The 21,290-nt window shown below is 47.0% G+C and overlaps 1 protein-coding gene across 3 annotated transcripts in view; it reads right to left on the bottom strand.

Moving 5' to 3' along the window:
- MLX (MAX dimerization protein MLX) overlaps nt 1–21,290 on the bottom strand; it is a 52,292-nt gene that overhangs the window by 18,586 nt on the left and 12,416 nt on the right. The window contains exon 2 of one of the 3 annotated variants that reach the window (XM_073683582.1): nt 4,874–5,012. The exons of 1 other annotated variant lie outside the window; for it this stretch is intronic. In XM_073683582.1, coding sequence (XP_073539683.1) covers nt 4,874–5,012 — 139 coding nt within the window. The remainder of the gene's footprint in view (nt 1–4,873; nt 5,013–21,290) is intronic. One more of the 3 variants, XM_073683583.1, reaches the window with a different exon arrangement.

Here is a 21,290-nt window from a genome sequence, read left to right as displayed (position 1 = left end):
TGTAGAGCCGTAAAAAAATATATATTTTTTTTCCACAAAAACGAACTTTTAGCTGCAATTTTTTTATTTTCACGAGGGTAACAGGAGAAATTGGACCCGAAGGTTGTTGTGTAATTTCTCCTGAGTACGTTGATACCCCATATGTGGGGGAAACCCATTGTTTGGGCGGACGATAGGGCAAGGAAGGGAACGAGTGACACTTTGGAATGCAGACTTTGATGGAATGGTCTGTGGACGTCATGTCACGTTTTCAGAGCCCCTGATGTGCCTAAACAGTGGAAATGCCCAACAAGTGCCCACTTTTTGGAAACTAGACTCCCCCCATTGAATTTATCTAAAGGTGTTGTGAGCACCTTGAACCCCCCACGTGCTTCACAGAAAATTATAATGTTGACTTGTGAAAATAAAAAAAAACATTTTTTCCACAAAAATGTTAAAAAAAATATTTTCACAAGGGTAACAGGAGAAAGTGGGCCTCAAAATCTGTTGTCCAATTTCTCCTGAGTACGCTGATACCCCATGTGTTGGAGAAAACTACTGTTTGGGCGCACGTGAGGGCTCGGAAGAGAAGGAATGACGCTTTGGAATGCAGACTTTGATGGAATGGTCTGCATGCGTCATGTCACGTTCTTAGAGCCCCTGATCTGCTTAAACAGTGGAAACGCCCAACAAATGCCCCCTTTTTGGAACTGATACCCGATTTGTGAATGTTATAATGTAGTGTCATACGTCAGTTGTGTAGGACGACCTTACGAACACTACACAACTGACATAGGACAACCTGACGAACACTACGTCAGTTGTGTAGTGTTCGTCAGGTTGTCATACGTCAGAAATTAATTTAGTAGTGCATGGAAGTATGGTACCTTCTGAAGCATTCTTTCATGCACAGGCCAGGTTTATCGGGGCAGGTGTCGCATTGGTAAGTGGTGTCCTTGCGTATTTCCCTTTTGGAACACACTCAGCACCTCTTTTGTGACTTACCTTTTTTTCCTGTTTGAGGGACTTTCCCCGGGAAATGCTGGCCTGGTACAATTCGAGGTCCTTCAGTTCCGGAAGTAGTGGGGCCCTCTCCGTCACCACTGCCAAATATCAGGGCCTTGATCATTACCTCCTGGAACTGAAGGTACGACTTAGAAGTCTGGCTTGCACATCATGATAGAGGGAAGCGTTGTGCATTGCCATCTGTACGATGTGTACGGCCAGCTTCTTCTACCACACCTTGGCCTTTCTCAAAGCACTGTACGGCTGGAGGACTTGATCAGAGAGATCAACTCCCCCCATGTACTTGTCGTACCCCACTACTCAGTCTGGTTTGACGACCTGTGTAGAGGAACCTTGTACGGTGCTGAGGGTGCTGCCATCACCATGTATGGAGGTCAAGAAAAGGACATCCCTCTTGTCATTGTACTTGACCACCAGTAGGTGGTCTCTATATTGGGCTCTGTTCTCACCCCTTCTGAGCATCTGCCCAATTAGCGTCTTCGGGAGCAGGGCTGGCTCCAGGTTTTTGTGGGCCCTGGGCGAAAGAGTCTCAGTGGGCCTCTTTAACACATACCACGATTAATGATGCACAGATACCGCAGAGAAATGTATATATACAGTATATATATATATATATATATATATATATATACACACTGTGTTCCAAATTATTATGCAAATAATATTTTCTCAGATTTTCCCAAATTAACTACCGTATATGAATTGCAGTCATTGTAATTTTCCAGTCAAATAACTATTAGAGTACAATTGAAAGTTTTTTGTACAAACTGCCTATGATAACAGTATATTTTTTAAAAAAATAAAAAACTCAAACTGCACTCAAAATGCATGTTCCAAATTATTATGCACAGCAGAGTTTTCAACCTTTTCATTTTAATAAAGAACAAAAAATGGTCATTTTTGAAATTACAAGCATTAGCAGGTTATTACAAACTGAAATCAAACAGTTTTCAACTCAAAACTTTATTCTAGGTGATGTTACATTTGCACATAGGACCCCTTGTTCGAAAGGAGCTTCTGAACTCTCTCGTCCATTGAATTTGTCAGGTTTTGGATGGTTTCTGCTTCCAATTGTTTTGCATGAGGACAGAATACCCTCCCAGAGCTGTTGCTTAGATGTGAACTGCCTCCCGCCATCATAGACACTCCTTTTGATGATGCTCCAGAGGTTCTCAATGGGGTTGAGGTCAGGGGAGCATGGGTGCCACACCATAAGTTTGTCCCCTTTTATGCCCATAGCAGCCAGAGATGCAGATGTGTTATGTGCAGCATGAGACGGGGCATTATCATGCATGAAATGATCTCGATGGTCCAGATGGATGGAGTGGAGGGTGGCTGGTTGATGGACACCCCATGCAAACACGGCTACGGCGCTAACAAGGAGGAGGTGGAGTAATGTTTTGGGCTGGAATCATGGGGAGAGAGATTGTCGGCCCTTTTAGGATCCCTGAAGGGGTAAAGATGAACTCCATAATGTATGTTGAGTTTCTCAAACAGCACTTCCTTTCATGGTTCAAGAAAAAGATCCGTGCATTCCGCAGCAAGATCATTTTCATGCATGATAATGCCCCGTCTCATGCTGCACATAACACATCTGCATCTCTGGCTGCTATGGGCATAAAAGGGGACAAACTTATGGTGTGGCACCCATGCTCCCCTGACCTCAACCCCATTGAGAACCTCTGGAGCATCATCAAAAGGAGTGTCTATGATGGCGGGAGGCAGTTCACATCTAAGCAACAGCTCTGGGAGGGTATTCTGTCCTCATGCAAAACAATTAAAGCAGAAACCATCCAAAACCTGACAAATTCAATGCATGAGAGAGTTCAGAAGCTCCTTTCGAACAAGGGGTCCTATGTGCAAATGTAACATCACCTAGAATACAGTTTTGAGTTGAAAACTGTTTGGTTTCAGTTTGTAATAACCTGCTAATGCTTATAATTTCAAAAATGACCATTTGTTTGTTCTTTATTAAAATGAAAAGGTTGAAAACTCTGCTGTGCATAATAATTTGGAACATGCATTTTGAGGGCAGTTTGAGTTTTTTATTTTTTTTTAAAATATACTGTTATCATAGGCAGTTTGTGCAAAAAACTTTCAATTGTACTCTAATAGTTATTTGACTGGAAAATTACAATGACTGCAATTCATATAGGTAATTTGGGAAAATCTGAGAAAATATTATTTGCTAAATAATTTGGAACACAGTGTAGTACAATGCCAAAGATTTCACTTCTTACATTACATGAGCGATATCTATTGTAAATTCTACAAAAGCTCAGAAACCGGTGAATCCTCTCAGTGCACAGTGCAGACCGGACAATATAGTCCTCCATACAGCATTATGGGCACCACATAGTCCTCCATACAGTATTATTGGCCCCATATATTGCTCCATACAGAATAATGACCCCACATAGTCCTTAATACAGTATTATGGGCCCTATATATTGCTCCATACAGAATAATGGACCCCATGTAACGCTCCATACAGGATACTGGCCCCCAAATAAAACTCCATAGAGGATACTGGCCCCCATATAACGCTTCATAGAGGATACTGGCCCCCTTATAACGCTCCATACAGGATACTGACCCCCATATAACGCTCCATACAGAATACTGGCCCCCATATAACGCTCCATACAGAATACTGCTCCCTACATAATGCCCCATGCAGGCTGTGCCCCCACATAATGCCCCATGCAGGATGTCACTTCCCCCCATATAATGCCCCATGTAGGATGTCACTCTCCCCCCCCCATAAAATGCCCCATGTAGGATGTCACTCTCCCCCCCATAAAATGCCCCATGCAGGATGTCACTTCCCCCCCATATAGTGCCCCATGCAGGATGTCATTCCCCCTCGGACCCACATTTAATGCCCCATGCAGGATGTCACCTATAATGCCCCTTGCAGGATGTCATCCTTCCTCCCCCCATATAATGCCCCATGCAGGATGTCACCCCCCTTATAATGCCCCATGCTGGATGTCAATCCCCCATATAATGCCCCGTGCAGGATGTCACCCCCCCATATAATGCCCCATGAAGGATGTCATCACCCCCCCCCCCCATATAATGCCCCATGCCTCCATTACATATAAAAAAAAAATCAAATACTCACCTTACTTCTCCACACCTGCTGCCGCTGCTCTGGACTCCAGCGTTGCTGGCGTCTTCCCGCTCTGCGCTGTGACTGCTCAGGAGAGAGCGCGGTGTAAAGACGTCACTGCGCCCTCTGACCTGAGACGTCACAGTGCAGCAGCCGCGGAAGAGACAGGACCTGCTGCGGGGGCACGGGGAGAGGTAAGTATTGTGCCGCCGGCTGCCGGGGCCCTGAGCAAGCAGGGGGAGGGGGCGCAAGCGCTGGCACCTGCACCGTACCGATCACGGGTCCCATAGCACGCCGGGGTGCCCGACTGTGAGTGGGCTCCCCCACCTGCTCAGGGCCCCGACACTTGCCCGGGTGCGCCGGGTGCTGACGCCGGCCCTGTTCGGGAGGCCTCTCTGATTTTTGAGGACAGTACCGCAGGCTGCGATACCTCGTGCAGAGAGGGACTTGAAGAGGGGGACACTGGTATAAAAGTTATCCACATAGAGGTGATGATAACCTTTATCCAGCAGTGGATGCACCAAATCCCACACAATTTTCCCACTCACAGATGACATCGATCACTCCAATCAGAGTGCCTGACCGAGAGGTGACCGGGCAGTGACCGGCCTGTGACATTGCTGTCACTGCCCTATCACCCCTCTGTGACCACCCTGCAACTCCTCACAGATGGTGAGGATTTCTACAGTGTAGTCACTCGTCTGATCTCTCTGTGTTGGGCCTTTTAGTGTCACCATAAGACTTTTCTCCTACCTGTTCCGGTCTTCGGTCTCCTGGGTCTCCTGCTCTGGTCGTCTTGATCTCCTGCTGGGGTCTGCTCGGGTCTTCGGTCTCCTGCTGGGGTCTGCTCCTGCCGATCCTGCTCCTAATCCTGATCCTGCTCCTGATCCTGCTGAAAGAAGAACAGAGAAGACTTTGGTAAGCCCATCTCTGATCTCCCCTCATCCATCCCTATCCCCCCCCCTCTTTTACCGCCCTCCCCCCTCTCTTTTTACCACCCTCCACATCCCCCTTTTCTGCCACCGAGCGCTGATCAGTACTTGATTGCTCATTTTTTGGCAGTTTTTTTTTTCATGAGTCTTGCAGCGGCCGAGCACTGACCAGTGGTTTCCATGACTTTTTTTTTCCCTGTCCATTCCCCCCACACACTTTGCACCACCTCCGTGTGTGCATCTAGCAGGCGCCGAGCGTTGATCGGTGAGAGAAAACACCGATCAGCATTCGTGCTTGCTACTTTACACTTTTTTTTCCACTAACCTTTTTTCTTTTGTAGAGGGCCTTCGCGCTGTCCTATTGTGCACCATGCTGGGCCTTGCAGTGCCACAGAAGCCTGTAGCACCGCAATCGCTGCTCCTGCTGCTGCTACAGAAGACATCTGATCCCTCCTCATTTACTTCCCCTCTCCCCTTCTCCCCCTTCCACCCTTCCCATCCGCCTTTCTGCCACCAAGTGCTGATCAGTACTTGATCGCTCGACTTTTGTTTTTTTTTCCGTGCTTTCTGCAGTGGCCGAGCGCTGATTAGCGACCATAGATCACTGATCCGCACTCATGCTCACTGTTTTACACCCCCCCTCCTTTACACCACATCTGTGCCCACATCCAGCAACCGCCGAGCGTTGAACGGTGACATAGTTCACTGATCCGCACTTGTGCTCGCTGTTTGCACCACCTACGGTTATTTCTTTTTTTTATCAGAAAATTTTTTTTTACACCAAGCACACTGACACACATACACTCTAAATAAAGTACTGACACACATGCACCACATACATAACATAAAAATGTCCCGCTAATCCCAAACTCGCTATCAAAAATCCCTCTTCATAATTTTTTAACTGGTCTTCTGGAGACGCAGAAGAAATGATGAAGTTTTGGGGCGTGGTCCTTCATATGGGGATCCTGAAGAAGCCAGAAATTCGGCAATACTGGAGTGTTGACGTTTTGTATAACACTCTAGTGTTCCGAATGGTCATGACCCGGACATGTTTTGAGGCCATCCACAAGTTCTTGCATTACAACGATAATGCAAGGTGTCCTGCACGCGATGACCCGAACTTTGATTGTCTTTTCAGTCACCGCCCTGTTACCGCACTCTGATTGGTGCGATCAATGTAATCAGCAATCACACCAATCAGAGCAGGTTGGGACGAGGGCTGGGTTACTAGGCAACAGCCTAGGATCGGTGCTCTTATGAACGCCAATCTTAGGCTGCACATCAATGTTTCAGGCAATCTGATTGCCTGAAACAGTGAGAAATGCTGTGATTGGTTGTTCAGAATTGAACAGCCAATCACAGCGATCGTGGTTGTGGGGGGGGTGGCGACACCCTCCGGGATGGCGACGCCATCTACCCTAAGGTAAGATGGCGCCAGAAATTTAATGCGATCATCATGACTTCAGTCGCGGGACCGCATTAAAGATTGCGCATAATAGTACGTAGCTGGCCCTATAGGACCAGGGCGAAGATACGTACTATTACTGACAAGGTCGAAAAGGGGTTAAAAGTTATTGCTCCCCAGCCCGCAAGCATCAGAAAATGGATTGAATAAAAAGATTTTTCAAAGCAAGCAGACCTCTAATATGAGGCATATAGGTATGTATAGACTTACATTTCTATCACCTGTATGCTCATATTAGAGGTCTGATAAGACCCAGGAGGTGACAGATTCCCTTTAAATATGTCTTCACCGCAAGTGAACACATAATTAAGATAAAATCACTGAAGCTGCCCCCCCCCCTCCCACCTCCAGCTAGCCAATGGAATTCCTGAGTGGGCATGGTTTCACCTGCTGAACATCGTCATTTTACCCCAGTGAGAACCATTCAGAGACTGTAAGTGGCTCTCACTGGGTTCCCATTGTTCCCAGCAGGGAGCCGGGTCTTTGTGCCGGATTGTACGTGAACGACCCATTACCAGTACTGGATTCTGTTACGGGGAATAGAAGTAATGCACAAAGCACCAGAACACCAGCCCTGGCAATAAAGATTATCCCATACTCTTCCTCACTGACTGATGGGATGGGATAGATACAAGTGCTTCTCACTAAATTAGAATATCATCAAAAAGTTAATTTATTTCAGTTCTTCAATGCAAAAAGTGAAGCTCATATATTATATAGAGTCATTACAAACAGAGTGATCTATTTCAAGTGTTTATTTCTGTTATTGTTATTCTGTTATTGTGGAGTGTGTCAATGACTGCCTTCTGGACATCTGTCAAGTCAGCAGTCTTCCCCATGATTGTGGAGCCTACTGAAACAGACTAAGGGACCTTTTTAAACGCATAGGAAGCCTTTGCGGGTGTTTTTTGTTTATTATTCTAATTTACTGAGATAATGATGACTTGTGTTTTCATTGGCTGTAAGCCATAATCATCAACATCAACAGAAATAAACACTTGAAATAGATCACTCTGTTTGTAATGACTCTATATAATATAGGAGTTTCACTTTTTGGATTGAAGAACTGAAATAAGTTAACTTTTTCATGATATTCTAATTTAGTCACAAGCACTTGTAGATAGATAAATGATAGATTCATAGATGTATTAATTTTATAGAGGGAATACAGCAGGGTGTATATACAGCCTACCCATATAAAACCCCACCCACCCAGTGATTTCATTGGCTAGCTGCATGTAGGTGGGGTTTCGGTAGCCTATATGCAGGGATCCAACCAGCTGCATTAATTTCATCTTAGACCCATTAAAATATATGGGGCTGCGTACCATGTGTCCGTGTGACCCACACGTGGACGTGTCCGTTTTTTCCGGCAGCACGGCTGTCAATACATCCTGCAGATGATTATAAAGTGTGACACCCATGTGCCATCAGTGTGACACGTACTAGAATAGAATGCAGAAGTGAAATGACAGATGTTTAGGTGTTAGATGTGCAAAGATAGAGAATAGAAAGATAGTTAGATAGCAAGATAGATATTCGTGAGAGATATAATCAGTGCCTTGCGTGTCTATTTTACTGTACTTGTATTGCACTAATAAATAAATAATTGAAAAAAATGACGTTGGATCACCCCCTATTTTTGATAACCAGCCAAGGTAAAGCAGACAACTGCGGGCTTATATTATCAGGCTGGGAAGGTCCCTGGTTATTGGGCCCTTCCCAGCATAAAAATATGAGATGCGCTAATTCTGGCGCTTGGCCCGGCTCTTCGCGATTGCCCTTGTGTAGTGGCAATCAGGGTAATGGTTTATGGGGTTGATGTCAGCTGTATAATGTCTGCTGCCATAAAGCCCAGGGGTTAGTAATGTATTGGCATCTATCAAACATAGGGGCACAGTTACAGTCACCACCCATGTGTCACCTATAATCGCACTCCATCACTTTCATTGACACCTCGCTCAGCACACATATGATGATAGTAAGGCGGCCAGGAAGCATTTTAATGCTATTTACCCAAAGATAAATAGTGTTTTTTGCATACGACGGGTTCCCTTTAACTGCAGGATCTAACTACACAAGGTTTGTTTGCAGTCTGCAACCATTGAAGCACATAGCTCTGCATAGAAGCTGCAAACACGAAATGATTTTTATAAAGTCTATGTTTTATTTTAGGACAGTTTTGCAAAAAGAAAATTGAAAAAGTGTACATACCCTGTAAATTATATGCTCGTACTATGTTTATATGTCACCACTAGGTGGCAGAATATCATTCAGTACAAAACTGGTGAAGCCAAAACTTATAACTTAGCTGACAAGATATGTTACAATCACTACCATTTTACAAAAAAAAAAAAACTCAAAGATGATGTTTCCTTTTCCGATACATTTATAGATGACCCACTGCATCTTAGTCCTGTGGGTATATTTCCACTATTGATTTTCTATTTCATGCTGCACAATCTGACCCTGCGGATGTTCTGGATTTTGCCGTATGAATATTATTTGTGTTTTTCAATCGGAGCATAAAAGCACTGCGGGTGGGTTAACATGTGAATCCAGCCTTGACTCCAGGGGAGTCCCAAGAGTTGTAAACTCACAGAGAGAGTACAGAGAGTACAGCGCAGCCATGTCCGTCAGTCCCACAGATTTTGAATGAAGCAGCAATGCATATACTTGATTCCACTCAAAGCGAGGAAAATGGGACCCTTATTAATTAGATACTTATCTATCTTGTGAAGACCCTCGTTGTAATAAACAAGACACAGGTGGTCTGACAAATTTACTATTTCTGCATGCTCTGCTTTTCCCCGTTCACATTAGATAGCTGTCGGCTGAATGATTGTTTGGTTGACAGTTATCTCTCCCGGGGCTCGGCCAGGGATTCCTGTGTTCTTTGAGAGACACTGGCAGACTCTTCTGGCAGTGACTTATCTCCAGGAGAACAAAAGGACCCTTTGTTGGAAATCCAACATATCTTATCCTTCTAGATCCAGACATCATCTGTCGGGGAAGAGCCGGTAGGCCCCATACATATTAGGGCTTGTGCAGGCGGCTGTAGATTCTCTCATCCAAGAGAATGTGGCCGATTATGCTAATAACACACTGATCAGAGTGTCAATATAGTGTGAACGGATTCTCTCGGATGAGGAAATTGGAAGACACTGTGAGGAGAAGATGGAGAACAAAATGTTTCCATCTTCTCCATTGTGTCAGTGGGCGAAACTCTGACTGCAGTCTGATGACATCTGCGTGCAGTCCGATGTTCTCCACTGACTCATTTAGTAGCCTGGCCGAGTGCAATCCAAATATCCAATAAAACATTGTTCTATAGGCTAACATTAGTCCGGGTGTATTTTGTCAGATCGCACTTGGACCGGTCACCGATAACACAGTCGTCTGCACGAGTCCTTAGTCTGATATCGGTGGGTTCCAACGACTTTAACATATATGAGGGAATTAATGCCCCCGGTATCACAGATGTAACACTGACGATAAAATGCAGCCACATTACACCCATATGCAGCTGCTACATTTGTAGTTTATGACCCCAGATGCCGCCTACCCTGTTCCTGATGCTGCTGGCCTATCTCTCTTCCACCATGTAAACCGAGCCAGCTGACAAAATATTTTGTATTTCCATTCATATTACTGCTAATGCTTAGGGCATCCACTTACACCCAGCTACTCCTTGCCACCTCCATACCTAGATGCCTGTAATCATACTAGTAATGCTGGGGCTGTATGGTGCTGCATTGTGCAAGTGAATGTGGTCGCATTGTGACACACAAAGTACTGCAACCGCGAGTCACAAAAAGTCTAAACAAGTTGGATTTTCTTGCAACAACTAGATTCCCTTACATTATGCTGCAATGTAGCAGCGATATACAGCAATTTTTGGCCATATGACCTGTGTCGTCGTTTACCCCAAGCCAAAAGCACATTAGCATAGTAAGCTAAATTTTGGGTACTTTTTTCTGCAGATCTCTTCAATGTAGGTCGCAATTAGAGAAAATAGATAATAGCCTTTAAATTCAGTCTGGAAATAACATAGAATCTAGAATTTAAAGCAGTGATCCGAAATGCAAATTCATTTTCAGCCTAAATCTCTATTTCATGCCATAATCAAAACTATTTTCTAATATACTTTAATTAAAAATTCCCTATCCTTCCCTCACTACCTTAACTGCTTTATTTTTTTTTTGTACTTCATTTTTAATGATGCTTTGCTTGAGAATTCCAGCGCATTTTGGGATACTCAAACGAAGCATCATCAAGGGGCAGAGGCTGCAGTCACTGCTGCAGCCTCTGCCCCCTCGCTGAAATGAAACATCATCAGTCACCTCTGTTTCATGAGTTGAACCAATCGCTGCTCTCCTGAGCATGCATCGGTTGTCAATTCTGAAGTAGATTCTTGTCACTGTGCAGTATGCAATATGCACAGTGACAGTGCGCTTGCTCTGATCAGAAGTAAGAGAGCGCACTGTCAGTGCTCGTTGTAAGAAGAATACTCAGCATGCAGCAAAAGTAGCGACCAGAGCTGTCACCGCATCCCTTTTCATTTACAGTATTACCCTAACCTTTAAAGTGGATGGAATAAGATCCCAACTAAGTGCAATTGCACTACATGTCAAAACTAATCAGGGTTTGTCAATACATTCAACTGTTACACAAGAAAAAACAGCAGTCTTGCCTGCTGGTGCGCCATCCTCAGGGTGTGCTGTCCATCACTGTTCATGGCAATGTCCTCCATGTCTTTCTACAAGAGCATGCACAAAGTGGGTCTCCTCTTTGTGCAATTAGATAGCGCATACGCGTTGTTTCTGTACAATTTAGTTGCTCTTGCTTGCCCTGTATATGGAGGCAAGTAAAAGTGCACAGAAGAGAGCAATGTGCTCATGGGAAATGGACTTTTTCCCACTATTGCGCATGTCATCTGCTTTAAGCTGCGTGAACACCCATCCTGACAACTTCCCAATGGGTCAGGAGCCGTGGGGGTATTAATAATGGGATGGGAAGAGGTGGGTGAATGCACGGTTAGTGTGCATTTACAACAACAAAATGATTGAAGGATTTTTTTGAAAGCTTTTGGATTTTGGGACAACCTTAACTGACCAAGCAAATGTCTTTCTTGCCTTTCCATATTGAAAACACATGAATTCTCATAGATTGTAAGCTTGCGAGCAGGGCCCTCTGTCCTCTTGGTGTCTGTTGAATTACGTGTTACTCTGTATTGTCTTTATTGTCTGCCCTCTGAAATGTAAAGTGCTGCGGAATATGTTGGCGCTATAGGAATAAAAATTATTATTATTAATTCTCAGGCGAGCCAAGTCTGCATGTATATAGGGGAGTTAGGGATGATCGCTATTCGCTGAACCAATGTTGGACTGACAGCTATTCAAGGAATATGGGAAGCTTCATAGAGGAGCAAGGAAATGCAACTTTTATCATGTTAGTTAATTATGCCCTAAGGCTCTTTTCATATTTCCAGTTGTCCTCTGTTTGTAATGGATCAGGATTAACAAAAAGAATCTTTCACTACCAAAACAAAGCAAAATGGATCCAAAAGTTTCCATTTTTGAACTGATCTGTCAAGATTAAAAACGGACACTTTGGTTTCTGTGTTGCATCTGTTTTTGTTAGTTTGTAATGGATCTGTTTTTACTAGAGGTGTCTTGATCCATTTGTTATTTGCTTTTTGGGGGGCTGGATAAAGAGTTGTGCAGACTATGTCTTTTATTCCAAGGAAAGCAGCTGGACAGGAGGACAACCAAAATCTTATTTCCATTTTTGTGATCCCGAAAGGGATCAAAATTGGAAAGAACTATTGAACATGTGAACAGAGCCTTATGGGTATCCTGTATCTAGCTCAGCACCCTTTGCTTGCAGCTAATTCTGTATACAATGGCCCCCTGACATGCTCCTTTGTTGACACTACAGAGTAAATAGGCATTATCATTGTGATTGCCATAACAAAGCTGAATCTGATTGTTCTATGAAACAGCACCCCCTGCAATCTGTCTGGAAAATGATAAGGGGTCCTTTAAACCAGACAAGCTTCAAAGTGATTGCCTCCATTAAAGGGGTTATCCGGCTCCACTTGTTTCCACATTGGAAGATAAGAAGGGTTGGTGACATCACTTCACTTCTACAGATATCTGCTGACTCTTATGTGCGAGCTGCGGGCACTGTGCACCTGTCCTATTCTAATGAATAAATACATTGGGGAAAATAAGTTTTTGATACACTGCCAATTTTGCAAGTTCTCCCACCTACAAAGAATGGAGAGGTCTGTAATTTTTATTGTAGGTACACTTCAACTGTGAGAGACAGAATCTTAAAAAAAAATCCAGAAAATTACACAGTATGATTTTTACATAATTAATTTGCATTTTATTGCATGAAATAAAAATTTTAATAGAAAAACAGAACTTAATATTTGGTACAGAAACCTTTGTTTGCAATTACAGAGGTCAGACGTTTCTTGTAGTTCTTGACCAAGCAGGGATTTTGGCCCACTCCTCCATACAGATCTTCTCCAGATCTTTCAAGTTTTGAGGCTGTCGCTGAGTAACATTGAATTTCAGCTCCCTCCAAAGATTTTCTATTGAGTTCAGGTCTGGAGGCTGGCTAGGCCACTCCATGACCTTGAAATGCTTCTTACGGAGTCACTCCTTAGTTGCCCTGGCTGTGTGTTTCGGGCAGGGGTGGATTAAGAGTAGCAAGGGCCCCGGGCAGTTTAGAAGGCGCACCCCCCCCCCCACACACACACCCACACACACACCCACACCCACACACACACCCACACACACCCACACACACCCACACACACCTACCTACACACACCTGATGTATCACGTGACATGTCACATGATCCCCTGTGATAGATCATGTGATAGTTCACGTGAAATTAATTTGGCACAATATTAATTATAACAATATTTTTTAGGCTGTGTGCCCACTATGCATTTTTTAAGCGTTTCCGCAGCGGCAATTCCGCTGCAGAAACGCTTAAAAACGCTTGGTAGAAGGCCTGCCATGTTCCCCAATGATAATCCGCATGTGTTGTGCACATGCTGCGGAAATTTCCGCTGCGGATTATCATTGCGGAAAAATCCGCAGCACTACCAATTATTTTGCGGAAGCTCGGCGTTTTCGACGCCATTGACTTGCACTGGAACGCATGGAATCCGCATCACTGCATCTGTACATGCAGAATCCATGCGTTTCAATGTGCGGATGGTACCCGGGTTTGGAGAAGAGGAGACTCTCCTCCAGACCCGGGTAATATAGAACCTGTAAAAAACGAATAAAATAAAAAATAAATATTATACTTACCTTCTGATGGCCCCCGGTGTCTTTATCCGATGCGTCCTGGCTTGCCGGCAGCTCGCGATGGTCTGAAAAGGACCTGCCGTGACATCATTTAGTCATGTGACGGGTCACGCGACCGCTGACGTCAGCAGGCCATCAGAAGGTAATTATATATTTATTTTTTACCATTCTTTTACGGTCACACTATATAAATCCATGCCGGTTGCATGGATTTATATAGTGTGACCAAGTTGTCAAGCACTTTCCAAGTGATGCTAAAATCACTTGGAAAGCGCTTGTCAACCCGCATGCAGAAATGCATGTGAAGAACGCTTCACATCCGCAAGTCCCCGGCAGGAAAAACGCATGTACAATCCGCATGTACAATCCACATGCGTTTTTTCTGCCAGGGAGATGCAGAAACGCTCAAAAAAAATCCGGAGCATTTCTGCATCGTGGGCACATAGCCTTACATTAATTGTATGACTCAATATTGAGCACACGTAGCCATCTATACACAGCAGGAGGCCGCACGTACCCATCTATACACAGCAGGAGGCCGCACGTAGCCATCTATGCACAGCAGGAGGCCGCACGTAGCCATCTATACACAGCAGGAGGCCGCACGTAGCCATCTATACACAGCAGGAGGCCGCACGTAGCCATCTATACACAGCGGGAGGCCATACGTAGCCATCTATACACAGCGGGAGGCCGCACGGTGCCATCTATACACAGCGGGAGGCCGCAGGGCGCCATCTATACACAGCGGGAGGCCGCACGGTGCCATCTATACACAGCAGGAGGCCGCACGATGCCATCTATACACAGCGGGAGGCCACACGGCACCATCTATACACAGCAGGAGGCCGCACGGCACCATCTATACACAGCAGGAGGCCGCACGGCGCCACCTATACACAGCGGGAGACCGCACGATGCCATCTATACACAGCAGGAGGCCGCACGATGCCATCTATACACAGCAGGAGGCCGCACGGCGCCATCTATACACAGCAGGAGGCCGCACGGCGCCACCTATACACAGCGGGAGGCCGCACGGCGCCATCTATACACAGCAGGAGGCCGCACGGCGCCATCTATACACAGCGGGAGGCCGCACGGCGCCATCTATACACAGCAGGAGGCTGCACGGCGCCATCTATACACAGCAGGAGGCCACACGACGCCATCTATACAGAGCGGGAGGCCACACGGCGCCATCTATACACAGCGGGAGGCCGAACGGCGCCATCTATACACAGCGGGGGGGGCGCACGGCGCCATCTATACACAGCAGGGGGCCGCACGATGCCATCTATACACAGCGGGAGGCCGCACGATGCCATCTATACACAGCAGGAGGCCGCACGTAGCCATCTATACACAGCAGGAGGCCACACGTAGCCATCTCTACACAGCAGGGGGCCGCACGATGCCATCTATACACAGCAGGAGGCCGCACGGTGCCATCTATACACAGCAGGAGGCCGCACGTAGCCATCTATACACAGCAGGAGGCCGCGCGTAGCCATCTATACACAGCGGGAGGCCACACGTAGCCATCTATACACAGCGACAGGGCGCCATCTATACACAGCGGGAGGCCGCACGGTGCCATCTATACACAGCGGGAGGCCGCACGATGCCATCTATACACAGCGGGAGGCCGCACGGCACCATCTATACACAGCAGGAAGCCGCACGGCGCCACCTATACACAGCGGGAGACCGCACGATGCCATCTATACACAGCAGGAGGCCGCACGGCGCCATCTATACATAGCAGGAGGCCGCACGGCGCCACCTATACACAGCGGGAGGCCGCACGGCGCCATCTATACACAGCAGGAGGCCACACGGCGCCATCTATACACAGCGGGAGGCTGCACGGCGCCATCTATACACAGCGGGAGGCCGAACGGCGCCCCCCTAGAGACAGCAGGAGGCCGCACGGCGCCATCTATACACAGCGGGGGGCCGCACGGCGCCATCTATGCACAGCAGGGGGCCGCACGGTGCCATCTATACACAGCGGGAGGCCGCACGGTGCCATCTATACACAGCGGGAGGCCGCACGATGCCATCTATACACAACGGGAGGCCGCGTGATGCCATCTATACACAGCAGGGGGCCGCACTATGCCATCTATACACAGCGGGAGGCCGCACAATGCCATTTATACAGAGCAGGGGGCCGCACGATGCCATCTATACACAGCGGGAGGCCGAACGGCGCCATCTATACACAGCAGGAGGCCGCACGGCGCCACCTATACACAGTGGGAGGCCGTACGGCGCCATCTATACACAGCAGGAGGCCGCACAGCACCACCTATACACAGCGGGAGGCTGCACGGCGCCAGCTATACACAGCGGGAGGCCGCACGGCGCTTCCCCCCCAGAGACAGCAGGAGGCCACACGGCGCTATCTATACACAGCCAGGAGGCCGGACGGCGCCATCTATACACAGCGGGGGCCGCACGATGCCATCTATACACAGCGGGAGGCCGCACGATGCCATCTATACAGAGCAGGGGGCCGCACGATGCCATCTATACACAGCGGGAGGCCGCACACACCATCTATACACAGCAGGAGGCCGCACGGCGCCGCCTATACACAGTGGGAGGCCGCACGGCGCCATCTATACACAGCAGGAGGCCGCACGGTGCCATCTATACACAGCGGGAGGCCGCACGATGCCATCTATACACAGCAGGAGGCCGCACGGCGCCACCTATACACAGCGGGAGGCCGCACGGCGCCATCTATACACAGCAGGAGGCCGCACGGCACCATCTATACACAGCGGGAGGCCGCACGGCGCCATCTATACACAGCAGGAGGCCGGACGGCGCCATCTATACACAGCGGGGGCCGCACGATGCCATCTATACACAGCGGGAGGCCGCACGATGCCATCTATACAGAGCAGGGGGCCGCACAATGCCATCTATACACAGCAGGAGGCCGCACGGCACCATCTATACACAGCAGGAGGCCGCACGGCGCCACCTATACACAGTGGGAGGCCGCACAGCGCCATCTATACACAGCAGGAGGCCGCACGGTGCCATCTATACACAGCGGGAGGCCGCAGGGCGCCATCTATACACAGCGGGAGGCCGCACGATGCCATCTATACAGAGCAGGGGGCCGCATGATGCCATCTATACACAGCGGGAGGCCGCACGGCGCCATCTATACACAGCAGGAGGCCGCACGGCGCCACCTATACACAGTGGGAGGCCGCACGGCGCCATCTATACACAGCAGGGGGCTGCACGGCACCATCTATACACAGTGGGAGGCCGCACGGCGCCATCTATACACAGCAGGAGGCCGCACGGCGCCATCTATACACAGCAGGAGGCCGCACGGCGCCACCTATACACAGTGGGAGGCCGCACGGCGCCATCTATACACAGCAGGAGGCCGCACGGTGCCATATATACACAGCGGGAGGCTGCACGGCGCCAGCTATACACAGCGGGAGGCCGCACAGCGCTCCCCCCCAGAGACAGCAGGAGGCCACACGGCGCTATCTATACACAGCGGGAGGCCGCATGGCGCCCCCCCCCGAAACAGCAGGAGGCCACACGGCGCCATCTATACACAGCGGGGGGGCCGCACGGCGCCATCTATACACAGCAGGGGGCCGCACGGTGCCATCTATACACAGCGGGAGGCCGCATGGTGCCATCTATACACAGCGGGAGGACGCACGATGCCATCTATACACAGCAGGGGGCCGCACGATGCCATCTATACACAGCGGGAGGCCGCACGGCGCCATCTATACACAGCAGGAGGCTGCACGGCGCCATCTATACACAGCGGGAGGCCGCACGACGCCATCTATACATAGCGGGAGGCTGCATGGCGCCATCTATACACAGCGGGAGGCTGCACGGCGCCCCCCCCAGGGACAGCGGGAGGCCGCACAGCGCCATCTATACTCAGCGGGAGGCCGCACGCAGTCACGCACGCACACAAACATATACAGACATATACATACACGCATAAACACATTTGAAACACAAAAATACATATAGACAGACATCACACAATGATATCTGCCTGCACACACACACACACACACACACACATATATATATATATATATATATATATATATATATATACACACACACACACACACACACACACACACACACACAGACACAGACACACACTCACCATCCCCCTTCTCGGCTCCAGTTCTGCTCTTTTCCGGTGCAGCACTGCAGGCCAGGTGTGCACTGCGTGACGTCACAGCTAGGAGACACGGCCGCGTACAGGGAGCCCCGGGCCCCCTGGAGGTTCGGGGCCCTGGGTGGTAGCCCAGATCGTCCTCATTATAATCCGCCTATGGTTTCGGGTCATTGTCATGCTGGAAGACCCAGCCATGACCCATCTTCAATGCTCTTACTGAGGGAAGGAGGTTGTTGGCCAAAACCTCGCGATACATGACCCCATCTATCCTCCCTGCCTATTGTCCTGTAGCCCATCCCATCCTTGTGCAGATGTACAATTTTGTCCCAGGTGTCCTTAGACAACTCTTTGGTCTTGGCCATGGTGGAGAGGTTGGAGTGTGATTGATTGAGTGTGTGGACAGGTTTTATACAGGTAACAAGTTCAAACAGGTACAAGTGATACAGGTAATGAGTGCAGAGTAGGAGGGCTTCTTAAAGAAAAACTAGCAGGCCTGTGAGAGCAGAATTCTTTCTGGTTGGTAGGTGATCAAATACTTATTTCATGCAATAAAATGCAATTTAATTATTTAAAAATTATACAATGTGATTTTCTTTTTTTTTTTTTTTAAGATTCTGTTTCTCACAGGTGAAGTATACCTACGATAAAAATTACAGACCTCTCCATTCTTTGTAGGTGGGAAAACTTGTAAAATCTGCAGTGTATCTAATACTTATTTTCCCCATTGTAAGTGCAATCTAATATTAGAAGCTGCCTTATCTAAATGTATAGGGAATAGCAATTATCGCTCTGCATTTCTCCCTCGTCCTGGATTGGCTTTAAGGGACGGCAGCTGGATAAGCATGGGACAAGGACCGAGGCCAAGTTCTCTCCACAAATTGTTTTTAATGGAAAGAGAACAATTTGTTTTCTGAACTGAAAGAAATCATGTTTGCCTTGAACAGTCCAACCGCAGGGAGTTTATATCAATACGGCAGATATTTTTGGTAATGGAATTAAAGAAACCACGGGAAATAGCAAGTCAGTGTTGTGTAACTATGGTCTGCAATAGATTGGAGGACCGGGTGCCGCTGCAGCTTCTTTCACATGCCCTTCAGTGCACCCAAAAGCATTGCTTACATAATGCCCCAAGACATAGCCAGCTATAGCGTCCTAACAACATAGCCCATAAATCTAACCTCCTTTCACTCCAAAAAAGTCCATGTAGTTCAACTCACAATCCTGCCATCCTATCTCTGGATCAATATGTAGTACCTGCTTATTTTTTAGACAGCCGTCTTTTTAGGACAGTTCCATAGTGCCACTGCTCTTACAGAAAAGAATCCCTTTCTATGTAGAGGTAGAAGCTACTTTCCTCTACTTTCCTCTACACTGTTTGTACAATTATTAGACAAGTGACTATTTTTACTTTTTGCACAAACGGAAACAGCTTGTAGGCCCCAATGCAAACTCTCCATAGGGCCCCCAACTATCACAGCTTTTTATTATTATTGGACTTCTCCTATAAGCCGTTTTGGGCTCCTTGTGGCTCTGTGGCCAGGGTGTGACTGCAATCCCAGCAACCATTACTTAAAATTTCCACCTGTCAGTAAAGTTTTTCAGGCATATGAATTGTTAACATGATCACAGGTTATTATGGTGCCGGCAGGGGGCAGTATTAATTGAATAAGTTATTCAGTCAGAGATACAAGTTACCCATTTTGAACGGAACAGTTATAGACAAAAAGATAATTTTTCTGATCATGTTTGTATCTCTATTGAATCAAATAATCAGAAACAGGCTAACAAATCAGTAATAAGATCTGATGGTAAATGAAGCACACAGATTGTGCAGGAAATTACACTGGATTTCACTTTCTGCAGTGCGACCCCACATATGCACAGTTTCATTTCTATTATGAAATACGGATTAAAAATCTGCAGCAAGTACACCGTGAAGATGGCCTAAAGTGTATGAGGACTGTCAGATACACTTAGGTATCCTCGTTATGGAGAGAAACGACGGTAATTCTTTTGTCATGAGAGAAGTGCTGTCCGCCGTTCTATAGTTATGGCTGAGCTGAATGTATTTGGTAATGTGGGGATTAGTACTGATAGTGTAATAACTGAACATCTTTCATATGTGTATGTCTTCCATAGGCCAGGTTCAGATGGTTACTGAAATAATGGGGCCAGCCATGTCTGCAGGAGCTGTCTGCCATTAAGTGCACTCCTGTCCCCTATCCATAGGATAGGTGATAAGTTGCAGTTTGGTGGAGGTCCAACTGGTGAGACCTGACAGAGATTGCCAGCATTTTAGAGCTTTGTTCTTAAGATCGGTAAAGTACTTAAAAGGCTTGTCCAGGCTTGGGGCTCAAGTCTGCTGTCACATAGTAGTGTGCGCGCTGTCAAGATTTGCTGTCACCGGGAGCAGGTGGTCATGTGACCACAAGTATGTGATCTGCATACTTACAGCCATATTCTGACTAGACATGTAAGGCCTCTCTTAACGCACTTGCAGTGTCTAATCGGAATTTGACCATATATATGAAAATTGCATACTTGGGGTCATGCCTGTACCCGCTCCCAGCACCGGTATTAGAGAATCCTGACAGTGTGCACACTGTGCACTGTGAGGATTCACAAGTCTGTAGTCACATAGCCTGGCAATCCCTTTAATGGACAATTCCTTTAATGGTCCCATCACCACCATTATGCAAATTGTCTCCTATCCTGTGGGTAGGTGATAAGAGTACATGTTGGAAATAATCTTCTAAAATCAATTACTTGAAAGCTCCCAGAGCATCAGTTGAATAGGACATATTCTGAAAGAGTTCTGCATATCTTTTTTAAATATTTTTTTTAATTTTTCAGTGCAGAGGGATTCACAAATTAAACGGAACTTGTCATCAAGTTTTTCTACTCCACACTAAGGCTATCTATTTAAATACACAGTAATCCTGATCACATCCATACCTTTATTTTGAAATCTGTGTTTACCATTCAGAGAAATGTATTGCCGATTCGTTATGCCAATGAACCGCATGAGCAATGGGTGGGCTATTCCCATCCCGCTGCCTGTCTTCTGTCAGTGATTGATAGGTCAACCTCCTGTCAGTGATTGATAGGTGAATCTTCTGTCAGTGATTGATAGGTCACTATCCTGTCAGTGTTTGATAGGTCACTCTCCTGTCAGTGATTGATAGGTCACTCTCCTGTCAGTGATTGATAGGTCACTCTTCTGTGAGTGATTGATAG

The sequence above is a fragment of the Phyllobates terribilis genome, unplaced genomic scaffold, assembly GCF_046119375.1.
Source record: "Phyllobates terribilis strain yellow unplaced genomic scaffold, ASM4611937v1 Scaffold_5__5_contigs__length_657084704, whole genome shotgun sequence".
In the NCBI taxonomy this organism is placed as follows: Eukaryota; Metazoa; Chordata; class Amphibia; order Anura; family Dendrobatidae; genus Phyllobates; species Phyllobates terribilis.
The sequence above is the reverse complement of the archived record's forward strand: the minus strand, read 5'-3'. Positions and strand labels throughout refer to the sequence as shown.